Genomic DNA, 12,037 nt, shown 5'->3' with positions numbered 1-12,037 from the left:
GGAAAGTAATTAGCTTTTGGCTTAGGCAATAGGCCATTAACTAAAAATTGAGGGGAAAAAAAAACTTCAAAGGAAAAAGGTAAAGATTCATCTTGAAATGCAATTTATCATACATCAGCCTACATACCTACATATGCAAAGACATCCCATTGCCCAAAATAGAAACCTACATTTTAATTTTAGCCTATAACTAAAGGTCTCCATAGATAGTCTGAAGCTTAATTCCAACATTACCTCCCTCTACTTTCCTAAATGAAGGTCATTTTCTAGTCAAACTAACTTGTCTCAATAACATTCTCAACTCTGTGGCTCTGCTTATACCATTTTCCTGCCAGAAATGCCCCTCCTTTCCCTCAATCTTATTTCCTTGCTCTACTTTTGTCTGACCAATTCCTATACAAAACACCAATTTTCACTCAGCTTCTTTAACTTGATAACCCATACTTCACATAAAATCAAACCAGTACTAACTTCATAAAAATGCTTACAATGAATGTATCCCCATTTTGGAATTTGACTCAAACAATAAATAGATTAAAAAATAGTAAATGATTCCTCTATCATCAAAATCAAGGAAGGGATTCAAAAAAGAAATGAAACGTCATTAGATGCCAAAACTTTCTTTGTCCAATAGTTTTTCGGCCCTCCTCACTCTAAAAGGCTGACTTTCACTTCTAGATACCTGTGTTTCATTCTGGCAGCTGTTCTTTCTTTCTACTTTGCTGTAACTTATACACACCATGCAATCAAAATTTCAAGACCCTTAAAATCATATCTAAAACTCATTCTGAGGGAGAATCTAGAGGAACTGAGGAGAAAAGTTTTATTATTTGGACATTTACGACATTTTGATTGTTGAAAGGACACTTTTTAATTTTATTTAAGTAATCTCTACACCCAATGTGGGGCTCAAACTCACAAACCCAAGATCGAGAGTCACATGTTCTTCCAACTGAGCCAGCCAGGCACCCTAAGGACTCACCTCACGTTTTAGTTATCCACTACATTCTTAAGAGTTGAAATTGCCAGTAAATTTCTAGCACAGAGAAGCACCACCATAAAGATCACCTCAAAGTAATTCTCAAGCAACTACTATACAAAATGACTAGCAAAAGGTAAGAACTGGGATTCCTGTCATCAGAGAGTTTACTATTTAGTCATGTAAAAACAGAATACTCTTAATAAAATGGGGCAGCCCGGGTGGCTCAGCAGTTTAGCACTGTCGTCAGCCCTGGGCCTGATCCTGGAGACCCAGGATCAAGTCCCATGTCGGGCTCCCTGCATGAAGCCTGCTTCTTCCTCTGCCTGTGTTTCTGCCTCATGAATAAATAAAATTTAGAAAAAAAAAAAAAAAAGCATAAAATGACATGAGCAATAATTAATCAACGTAGAATAGAAAAATAACACGGCTGTAGAGTTGTATAAAATTAATTATAAATGACTGAAGAGATAGTAAATGATAAAGCAACTCAAAGGAAAAGACCTTTTTTCAAATAAGGAATGGAAAAAATGGAAGGGAAAGAAAGGTTCCAAAAAGTGTTTCACAGACCTTTTGATCAGAGAGACGGGCAAAACTGGTGAACTTTAGTTCCCAGTATCGTATACCACCCTGCACTATTACCTGTTTCATGTTTATAAAGCATTTAAGTTTACAAATGTAAAAAGACCCTTATCGCAGAGTGAAGACAAGGCTAATACAAGCTACTTATCAACCTGCTTAAAAAGAAAATAGAGTACCTATACCTACATGGAAGAAACATGCAACAAACTGTTCTTACCTTGAATATACCAACCCAATCTTTTGGATGTGGATGGATATATGGAGTTAAGGTGTAATGACATTCCAGGTGTGCATTAGGAAGATAACTCTTGGCCACATTTTGAAAGATGACATGGGCAAAGTTGGAAGTCTGCAAGGGGACTTCTTGAAAGGATGTCATTGTGAATCTGAAACAAGCAAATCATACAAGTTGAATGATACCAACTAACACAAAGTTTATACCTTCAGAAAATACACAAAACTAAATGCAAATTACAAGAGCATCTGCATGCCATAATTATTGAGAAGACACACACTTGGAATTCCTCCTTAAAAACATGATTGAGGGCAGACCCGGTAGCTTAGCGGTTTTGCACCGCCTTCCGCCCAGGGCGCGATCCTGGAGATCTGGGATTAAGACCAACGCCAGGCTCCCTGCATGGAGCCTGCTTCTCCCTCTGCCTGTTTGTGTGTGTCTCTCTATCTCTAATAAATAAATAATTAAAAAAAAACATGATTGAATATATAAAAATACAAACTGATGGAATGCCTGGGTGGCTAAGTGGTTGGATGCATCTGCCTTTGGCTCAGGGTGTAATCCCAGAGTACCTGAGTCAAGTCCCACATCAGGCTCCCTGCATGGAGCCTGCTTCTCCCTCTGCCTATGTCCCTGCCTGTGTCCCTCATGAATAAACAAAATCTTTTTAAGAAATAAAACTACAGGGGATCCCTGGGTGGCGCAGCGGTTTGGCGCCTGCCTTTGGCCCAGGGCGCGATCCTGGAGACCCGGGATCGAGTCCCACGTCGGGCTCTCGGTGCATGGAGCCTGCTTCTCCTTCTGCCTGTGTCTCTGCCTCTCTCTCTCTCTCTCTGTGTGACTATCATAAATAAATAAAAATTTAAAAAAAAATTAAAAAAAAAAAGAAATAAAACTACATCTGCAAGACATAAATGTTTCCCATATTTTGTGCTCTACTTTTGAGAAAAAGGATACAACTGAGGATTTACTCAAAAAATCTATACAGTATCACAGACTCAGTACAATTATTGATTGTATACTACATATAAGAAACTATGACAATGTCCCTATAGTACTTGCTCCTGTATCATCATAAAAATCCCCATAATGTGACAGGAAAACCTGGGCAAGCTTTTTGCTAACCAAATGAATCTAATTTACTTTATAAATCAATAAAGTCTCTATAGGGCAAGCACAGCAGTTAGTCTCTATTCATATTTTAACTATTAAAATCTTAATTGTTAAGATTGAAGACAACATGCTTATACGTTTCTTTTGCTGACCTGTTTGAAACACTAAGGCAAATTTTCAAAATTTCAAGATAAATACTTCAGAAAATATCCACTTTTCTTCTTGTATCTTCTCTGCTTCTGTTAAAGTACTGCTTTACTGGAACAGTATATTAGACATCTCATAAAGAGACTATCAATGGTGAGCCTGGGAGCCACCATGGTAGAGTACCAGTCTAGTTGTCAGTTAGCCTCTCCACAACCTGAGCTTTGCCAGGATTCCAATGCAAGGAGAGTGCATCCAGTAGCAATCCTCCTGTCCATGGCTTATTACCAGCAGCCCTATTTTACAGAAGGATTTGACTATCACTATTATGCCAAAGCCATCAATAAAACGAAAAGATAGCACTTACATACAAACACTGGGAAAGCTGTCTAAAATAAATGAAGAGTTTTATTACTTTCTTTGAATTGTCTGAGCTAATTTGGGCTCAGGGGGATGTCATGATGCTAATAAAATCACTAATGATAATCGCTTTTCAAGTCAATGGTTATACTAGTTAAGAGAAACAATAGCTAAAAATCAATGAAACCAACTTCTAGCAGATCCAACTACCAAAACTGAGACAAATGAATGAATCAGTAATATATTTCTAGGGAGAAAATAAGTATTTAGGATTCTCTGAGGAAAACATTTAGTAAGGAAAAAATAAGGTTAGCTTAGACTGAGTTGCCAATGTTTTTTGCTAAAAGTAATTTAAGAATGAAACTTTTTCTTAAGACTTAACATATTTCCTTTTTTTTTTTTTAAGATTTATTTATTTATTCACGAGAGACACAGAGAGAGAGAGGCAGAGACAGGCAGAGGGAGAGGCAGGCTCCATGCAGGTCTCCAGGATCACACCCTGAGCTGCAGGCGGTGCTAAACCGCTGTGCCACGCCACCGGGGCTGCCCTTAAGACTTAACATATTTCCTAAAGTAAACTAAATCAACAAAGCTGTAATTGTTATAAAACAAGTCAGTGAAGTTTAAACTTTTGTTTAACCTCAACTACACTGTTTTAAAAATCTATAATCCAATCTTACACTTTCGCTTCACTGAAAAAGTAGAAAGTAGGAAGGTATACTTCCTACTATGTATTTATGTATTTATGTATATGTATTTATTTATGTGTATGTGTGTATATACACTTACAAATGCATCAAAAAGGACTAAAAAATACAAGAGTTAATAACAAATGCATCAAAAAGGACTTAAAATAAAGTTAATAGTCTTTACTCATGAGGGACTATGTGTGAAGACTTTTAATGGATTTTTTATCAGTATGTATAAACTCATCTTCATTTTAAATCAAGATATTGACATGAAATTTCATTTTAAACCTTCCCCCATTCAAGTTTTTAATAGAAGACTCTAACATCAGACTTTAAATATATTCATGATTATAAATCTTTTTTTTTTTTAATTTTTATTTATTTATTTATGATAGTCACAGAGAGAGAGAGAGAGGCAGAGACATAGGCAGAGGGAGAAGCAGGCTCCATGCACCGGGAGCCTGACGTGGGATTCGATCCCGGGTCTCCAGGATCACGCCCTGGGCCAAAGGCAGGCGCCAAACCACTGCGCCACCCAGGGATCCCCATGATTATAAATCTTAAGAGTAAAATAATTTGTGACCATTCTATTAACCTTATTATCTCTCCCCAACACTCCAATCTAAAAATTTCAGTGCAACTATAGAATTGTTTCACAAGTCATTCCATTCTCACGTTTTAAAAACTTTTTTTAAAAATTAAATTTTTTTATTTATTTATTTATTTATTTATTTATGATAGTCACACAGAGAGAGAGAGAGGAAGAGACATAGGCAGAGGGAGAAGCAGGCTCCATGCACCGGGAGCCTGACGTGGGATTCGATCCCGGGTCTCCAGGATCGCGCCCTGGGCCAAAGGCAGGCGCTAAACCGCTGCGCCACCCAGGGATCCCTAAAAATTAAATTCCAATATTATCTTCTAGTCATAAAAGGTAACAAGGGATAATGTAATCTGAATGCAATTACCACATGAATCAACCCATTTTAAATAGTAAAATAAAATTTCCCATATAATTCCTGTTTTATACGTATGCAGATAAAGAGGGCAAGCTTATAAAAATGCTAAAATTTATTGAGAATGTCAATTTATCAAGATGATTCACACAGATTTATACAATATCCATGCTCATGCGCACGCGCACGCACACACACACACACACACACAGCCCAGTGGGGAAGTAATGTGCAGTCACTGCATCACCTTGTGGTAATGCTTGGGAAGTGTAGCTTCACTAACATCCTGAGAAAAGACACTGCACCTTAGCTGAAGAGGAAACATAGCCCCTTTACACACAAAGGGAAGTAGAAGCTGCTGTACTATACCAAATTTTGCTTCCCATTCTCTTAACGTACATCTCCAGAAACACAGGTACATTAAGATGCAAGCCAAAGGCTAAACAAAAATTTTCCACTCAAGGGCAGCCCGGGTGGCTCAGCAGTTTAGCACTGCCTTCAGCTCAGGGCATGATCCTGGAGACCCCGGATCGAGTCCCACGTCAGGCTCCCTGCATGGAGCCTGCTTCTCCCTCTGCCTGTGTCTCTGCCTCTCTCTCTCTCTCCTGTGTCTCTCATGAATAAATAAATAAAATCTTAAAAAAAAATCCACTCAAGAATTAAAGAACCAAATACATTAGCTGAGAAACAAAGTCTGAAATGCATATATATATATATATATATATAAATGTCTGCAAGTGCCCTCTTCCATGTTTTCTACCATATTCCCCAAAGGTCCAAAATGTCTAGAGTTCCTTAGTATGTGCTATACTGTAAACTTTATAAAGTCTTTGATCTAAATTCCAATTTTGATATTTGGGGGGATTCATCAATATCTAAGGAAAAGATAAATACTATGCAGCCAGTGGGCACTTAATTAAGTAGCTAAAAGAAAGAGAGGGGTCGAAGCACTTTAATGTTATGTTTAATTCTTCCTCCTGGAACTTTTTCAAGCCCAAAACAAATCTAGCTTTTGTGGTAGTATTTTTCCAGTGGCTTCTGATAGTCATTTACTGGACTAGCCCTTAGTCAACTAAACTAGAAAATATACATACTAATTTTGTTCTGTGTGATATGACTGGTGATTGTATTTTTTTTTCAAAGTACTTATCAAGTTAAATACACTAAAGGTAAATTAAATATCCTGATGTCCAGGATTTGCTTGAAAAATTCCAAGGGGAGGGCAGCCGGGATGGCTCGGCGGTTTGGCACCTGCCTTCGGCCCAGGGCATGATCCTGGAGACCCGGGATCTGGTCCCACACCGGGCTCCCTGTGTGGAGCCTGCTTCTCCCTCTGCCTGTGTCTCTGCCTCTCTTTCTCTCTCCGTGTCTTTTATGAATAAATAAATAAAATCTTAAAAAAAAAGGGGGGAGGTGGGGACGCCTGGGTGGCTCAGCAGTTGAGTATCTGCCTTTGGCTCAGGGCATGATCCCAGAGTTCCGGGATCAGGTCGCACATGGCTCCCTGCATGGAGCCTGCTTCTGCCTCTGCCTATGTCCCTGCCTCTCTCTGTGTGTCTCTCATGAATAAATAAAATCTTAAAAAAAAAAAAAAAAACTCCAAGAAAAAAAATATACTGGGAAAGGTAATAAAACAAGATTAGTAAAATGGTAGTTCCTTTTACTGTTTGTTCTCCCTTTGTGTATATGAGTAAAAATTAGTAATAAAAACTCCATGTAAGACCTACTGCAATAGGAACACATTATATGTAGTGGATGGCAAACAGCAAAAAGTTTTTAAAATCTTCAGTTAAAAATACATGAACTTTTAAAATTATGTTTAAACTTCAGTCCCGCTGAGTGAAGTAAGTCAGTTGGAGAAGGACAAACATTATATGTTCTCATTCATTTGGGGAATATAAATAATAGTGAAAGGGAAAATAAGGGAAGGGAGAAGAAATGTGTGGGAAATATCAGAAAGGGAGACAGAACGTAAAGACTGCTAACTCTGGGAAACGAACTAGGGGTGGTAGAAGGGGAGGAGGGCGGGGGGTGGGAGTGAATGGGTGACGGGCACTGGGTGTTATTCTGTATGTTAGTAAATTGAACACCAATAAAAAAAAAAAAAACAAAAAACAAAAAAAAAAAATAAATAAATAAACTTCAGTCCCATCACACAAATATCTGAAGAAAAAACTGTTTTACATTCTAGAGCAAAAAAAATGTTATCTGCAATCTTTCTGGGATGCAGAAACAAACCCAACACTTAATTTGCACTCTTACCAACATCTGTATCTCTAGAACTCTTTTTTTTTTTTAAGATTTAGAAGCTGAACCGCTAAGCCACCCAGGTGTTCCCAATCTCTAGAATTCTTCACAATGGAGTGCCACTTCATTCTGCCCAGGTTTTATTCATACTACTCTTATTTCCTCTACAGATTGTTTTAAAAAGTAGTTTCTAAAAGCTATAATAACGGCCCATATTTTTTCTTAAGATTTTATTTATTTATTCATGAGAGACAGAGAGACATAGGCAGAGAGAGAAGCAGGCTCCATGCCGGAAGCTTGATGTAGGACTCCATCCTGGGACTCTGGGATCATGCCCTGAGCCAAAGGCAGACACTCAACCGCTGAGCCACCCAGGCATCCCAATATTGGCCCATATAAAGAGGGAGTTTTTATCTTTTTGTAAGGGTTTATCTGGGCCATAATAAACTTTAAAAAGCCAGCAGAGCATACAGCCAAAATTTTACTCATGGTAATATCCAAATTCCAACCGAATAAAATCCAATAAATTTCACACATGGTATCCCCCAAAATACTCTCCCAAAGAAGTACACGAGTATCAATCCTTAGGATGTTTCATAGTTAACATCAAAAGGCTGAATGAAGCCATAAATGGTATGCAACTTAAGAATGTGATGATGAGGGACGCCTGGGTGGCTCAGCAGCTGAGCGTTTGCCTTTGGCTAGGGGGGTGATCCTGGAGTCCTAGGATGGAGTCCCACATCCGGCTCCCTGCACGGAGCCTGCTTCTCCCTCTGCCTGTGTCTCTGCCTCTCTCTCTCTCTGTCTCTCATGAATAAACAAAAATCTTAAAAAATAAAAAAATATAAAAAAAATTTTTTAAAAATGTGATGAGAAAAACTATGATAGGATGTCCTTTGAAGCAGCAGCAAAAAAAAAAATTAAAATTAAAGATGTAATAAGCCATTTCAAACGTAATCAAGTAATTCTTCCAGAAATCAAGCCTATTCTAAGTAAGAACGAAACAAAGGCCTAGCCTCAAACCCTTCTCTATACCTGAACTGCACTTTGAGGGGCAATTAGCCCACTTTCCTATTAACATGTTACTCAAATAATCTTTTCATATGCTTTGGAACTCAGCACCAAAACTATAGTTAGTGCTCCATCCGTGCTCAGGCTGTAGAAATCTTACGCTGAGGGTAAAGCAGAGTTGAAAAAAAAAAAAGTAAACTTTTCGGGGGTGCCTAAATGGCTCAGTCCGTTAAGCGTCTGCCTCAGCTCGAGGTCATGATCCCAGAGTCCTGGAATCCAGCCTCAGGTCGGGCTCCCTGCTCAGCGAGGAGTCCGCTTCTCCCTCGGCTCCTGCGCTCGCTCGCTCGCTCGCTCTCTCTCAAATAAATAAATGAAAATAAATTAATTAAATAAATAAATAAGCAAACCTTCCCATCTAAATCCTTCTATTACAGCGTAACAGCAATGCGTGACCAAACGGTGGAGCCTAAAACCTAACACACGTAGAAAGCCGAATGCCATCGTGTTTTTCAAACAGAACTATCACAGAAAAGGTTAACAACACGCGTACCAACAGTCACACACGACCCCACCCCCACCCACCTCAAAGACCGCCCCAGGCGAAGAGCGTAGGTTCGGACTAGCCCGCAGCCTGCGGACTCGCAGGGCGCCGGGCGGGGGGTGGGGGGAGGGAGAGTTGTTGTGAAATCAAGAAAAGTTGCTTAAGCAAAGGAAGACGTGACTCTCCTCAGAGGACTTTTAAGATTCCTCGGAACACTGAGCAGAGGAGCCGTCCATAAACAGACCGAGAGAAACGTTTACCAGACCCGCCGCCCAGGTAAAGTACGCGGTCGGGCCGCCACAGCTAACCCCGCCCCCCCGCCCCCCCGCCGCCCATCAAACGTCGCCGGCGCAGCCGAGTCTCCGCCCCTCGCTCCGCCAGCGACACAAACCAAAACACCTGGGTTTCACCCCACCCGGGCCGACTCGGACTTGACCTGCTTTCCCGAGCTAGCCCACCCCGGCAGCCCACACACAAACTGCCCTCAAAACACACCCTAGAACGGGGCCTCGGGCAACACACGTTCCTCCTCAGGGGGTCCCCCGCGTCACTCGCCCGCTGCCCCAGCGCCCCCACGTCCCCCACGGCTCCCCCCAAACGGCGAAGGCCTATCCCGGGGCCTCCCGGCCGTGTGGGGCGGCCACCCGTCGTTTTTCCCAGACCCGCTGTTACCAGAAGTTGCCACACACACACCCCACCGTCACAATCGTAGTCCAGGAGCAAAAGTTTGTCCTCGGAAAGGAAAGCATCGTCATCTGGCTGCATCGTCACCAGGAGAGCACTCCCGACACTGGCCAGGCCCCTAGACTCTAAGGGCTGAGGAGCGTATCACGAGCCCCCGCAAAGAGCTCCAGCTGGGGACCGCCCCACTAAAGGCGCTGGAGCCGGCCGGAGAAGCCGCTTACCTTGCGAGGGGCTCCGGGACGGAGGGAGCGTTACAGAAGCTTCCGAGCCCGTGCCGCCATCAGCCGCTGAACCTCTTCCGCCACCACAACCTCCCTCCACCGACCAGCCCCACCTCCCCTCAGGGCCAAGAAGCCGGCGTGGCGTCACTTCCGGCTGAGGGACCTCCCCTTCCGCCGCCGCCGCCGCCGCCCCAGCCACCGCGCGGAGGGGGCGGGGCGGAGGGGGCGGGGCCATCCACTGAAACACCGCCTCCGCCTCTGCGACCTTTCCTGGGTCCCGCGGACAGAGCCAAGCAAGCCCGGGCCTGCCTTTGACCTCTTCTTGGGGCCTCGCAGTAATGATTCACAAGCCTAGTCAAACAGGGTCCATTTGGGTTTGCATTTTTCTTTTTTTTTTTTTTTTAATTTTTACTTGAACCGAGGGATCCCTGGGTGGCTCAGCGGTTTAGCGCCTGCCTTCAGCCCAGGGCGTGATTCTGGAGTCCCAGGATCGAGTCCCACATCGGGCTCCCTGCATGGAGCCTGCCTCTCCCTCCTCCTGTGTCTCTGCCTCTCTGTCTCTCTGTGTCTCTCATGAATGAATAAATAAAATCTTTAAAAAAATTTTTTTTTTTACTTGAACCGAAAAGTTAGGTACCTTACCAGTTAGGTAGAAAGGGCAGTCTAGAGGCATGGGAACTATTACCATGTCATTACCTGGATCTGAAAAATCTAAGAGAAGCCACTTATTTTATAGATCAGAAAAGAAGTAAAGGAGCGACCTCGTGGTTAGGGCTGTGAGATTTTGGTCCCTGGAAGACCTGGGTTCCAGGAGCGTCTGGGTTCCAAAGCTCTATGATTCTATTTCCTCTTGCTCCCGCGGTGGCCTCTTTCTGCCTGCACTTCTATGAGTGGTCACCTACTTTTATTATCTGTGTTCTCTCGTGTGTGTGTGTGTGTGTGTGTGTGTGTGAATTTTGTCCTGTAGTCTCTCCAGTTATGTTTTCCAAGATCACTTTGGGCTGTGACGGGTCTTGCCTTCCTAGAGTAGGCATTCAGTTTGCATCCTAACTCCACGGAAGTAAGTGTATTCTGTTCTAAAGCATCACATTCCTATGTTTATCAAGACCCTGATAAAAATCTTCAATATCTCCAGTAGAGGAAAGGCAATTAGACCACATTAAACGTGCTCAGTACAGAACATACAAAATCTTCTCACTCTTTCATTTTCACTTCCACATAGTTAAGACTACAATCCCTTTGGTAATATAGGTTCTCAGTGTTTGCTCATTTGTTCCCTATATATTGAAATTCTTTTGAACTTGGTTCTGTTCTGTATAGCATACTTGGTAGAATTTCGGAAGAACTTTATGGGTCATTTAGTATCAACCTCCATATTTGACAGTTGATGAAAATGGTATGATAATATCAGTAATCACTAGTGTTTACTAATAGCAAGTCTTCCAGTAGCAGAAATATCTGTGTTCTTTTAGAAATGTGAATGTAGAGCAACCCTGGTGGCTCAGCCGTTTAGTGCCGCCTTCAGCCTAGGGCCTGGTCCTGGAGACCCAGGATCGAGTCCCATGTCGGGCTCCCTGCATGGAGCCTGCTTCTCCCTCTGCCTCTGTCTCTAATTAATAAATAAATAAAATCTTTTTTAAAAATGTGAATGTAGTAGTGAACTTTAAAAGCACAATTTTTCAGAGGTATCACTCTGTATGTTTTAACCACATTATTTATTTACATGTAACAAATCAGAATGATTTAATGAAATTTTTTATTTTTAATGAAATCAGAAAAACTATATGCTTAATAAAGCCATAATTGCAAAACACTTTTTGTGCAGGTATTTTTATTTTGTTATTTTTTATAATATTTTGAATTTTCAGACCTTAGTTTCCCCCCAAGAAGGTATTTGTTTAGAAACTTTAACTTGCTTTAATCCATTTTGCAATGATCCCTTGAATTTTCATACGATGTTTCTCACAAGATAAATATATGTCCTTTCAGTATTTGATTTTTTTTTTTTTTTTTTTTTTTAGATTTTATTTGAGGGAAAAGAAGAGAGAGCACAGAAGGAGAGGGAGAAGGAGAAGCAGACTCCTTGCTAAGCAGGGAGCCTGATGCAGGGCTTGATCCTAGGACTCTGAGATCATGATCTGAGATAAAGGTAGCCACTTAACCGACTGAGCCACCCAGGTGCCCCTGATTTTTTTTTATTATTTTGTCTATTGTATGTATAGCAGTGTCTTAGAGTCATAAAGAATGTGGATCCACACATAAATCCTTTAGGCCAGAT

The 12,037-nt window shown here is 41.4% G+C and overlaps 1 protein-coding gene across 9 annotated transcripts in view; it reads right to left on the bottom strand.

Annotated features, from left to right (window-relative positions):
• Nucleotides 1–9,964, bottom strand: part of TAX1BP1 (Tax1 binding protein 1) — a 92,386-nt gene extending 82,422 nt beyond the window's left edge. For 8 of the 9 annotated variants that reach the window (XR_004804866.2, XR_007402065.1, XM_035698648.2 and 5 more), the window contains exons 1-2: nt 9,760–9,964; nt 1,779–1,947 (exon numbers count right to left, since the gene is read on the bottom strand). Coding sequence is in view for 7 of the 9 variants with exons in the window: in XM_035698648.2 (XP_035554541.2) it covers nt 1,779–1,940 (162 nt within the window). In the remaining 2 variants the exon portion in view is untranslated. Of the gene's footprint in view, nt 1–1,778; nt 1,948–9,349; nt 9,448–9,759 lie in introns of those variants that run through there. The other variant, XM_035698649.2, reaches the window with a different exon arrangement.
• Nucleotides 9,965–12,037: the final 2,073 nt, after the last annotated feature.

This window comes from Canis lupus, chromosome 14 (assembly GCF_003254725.2).
Source record: "Canis lupus dingo isolate Sandy chromosome 14, ASM325472v2, whole genome shotgun sequence".
Classification (NCBI taxonomy): Eukaryota; Metazoa; Chordata; class Mammalia; order Carnivora; family Canidae; genus Canis; species Canis lupus.
The sequence above is the reverse complement of the archived record's forward strand: the minus strand, read 5'-3'. Positions and strand labels throughout refer to the sequence as shown.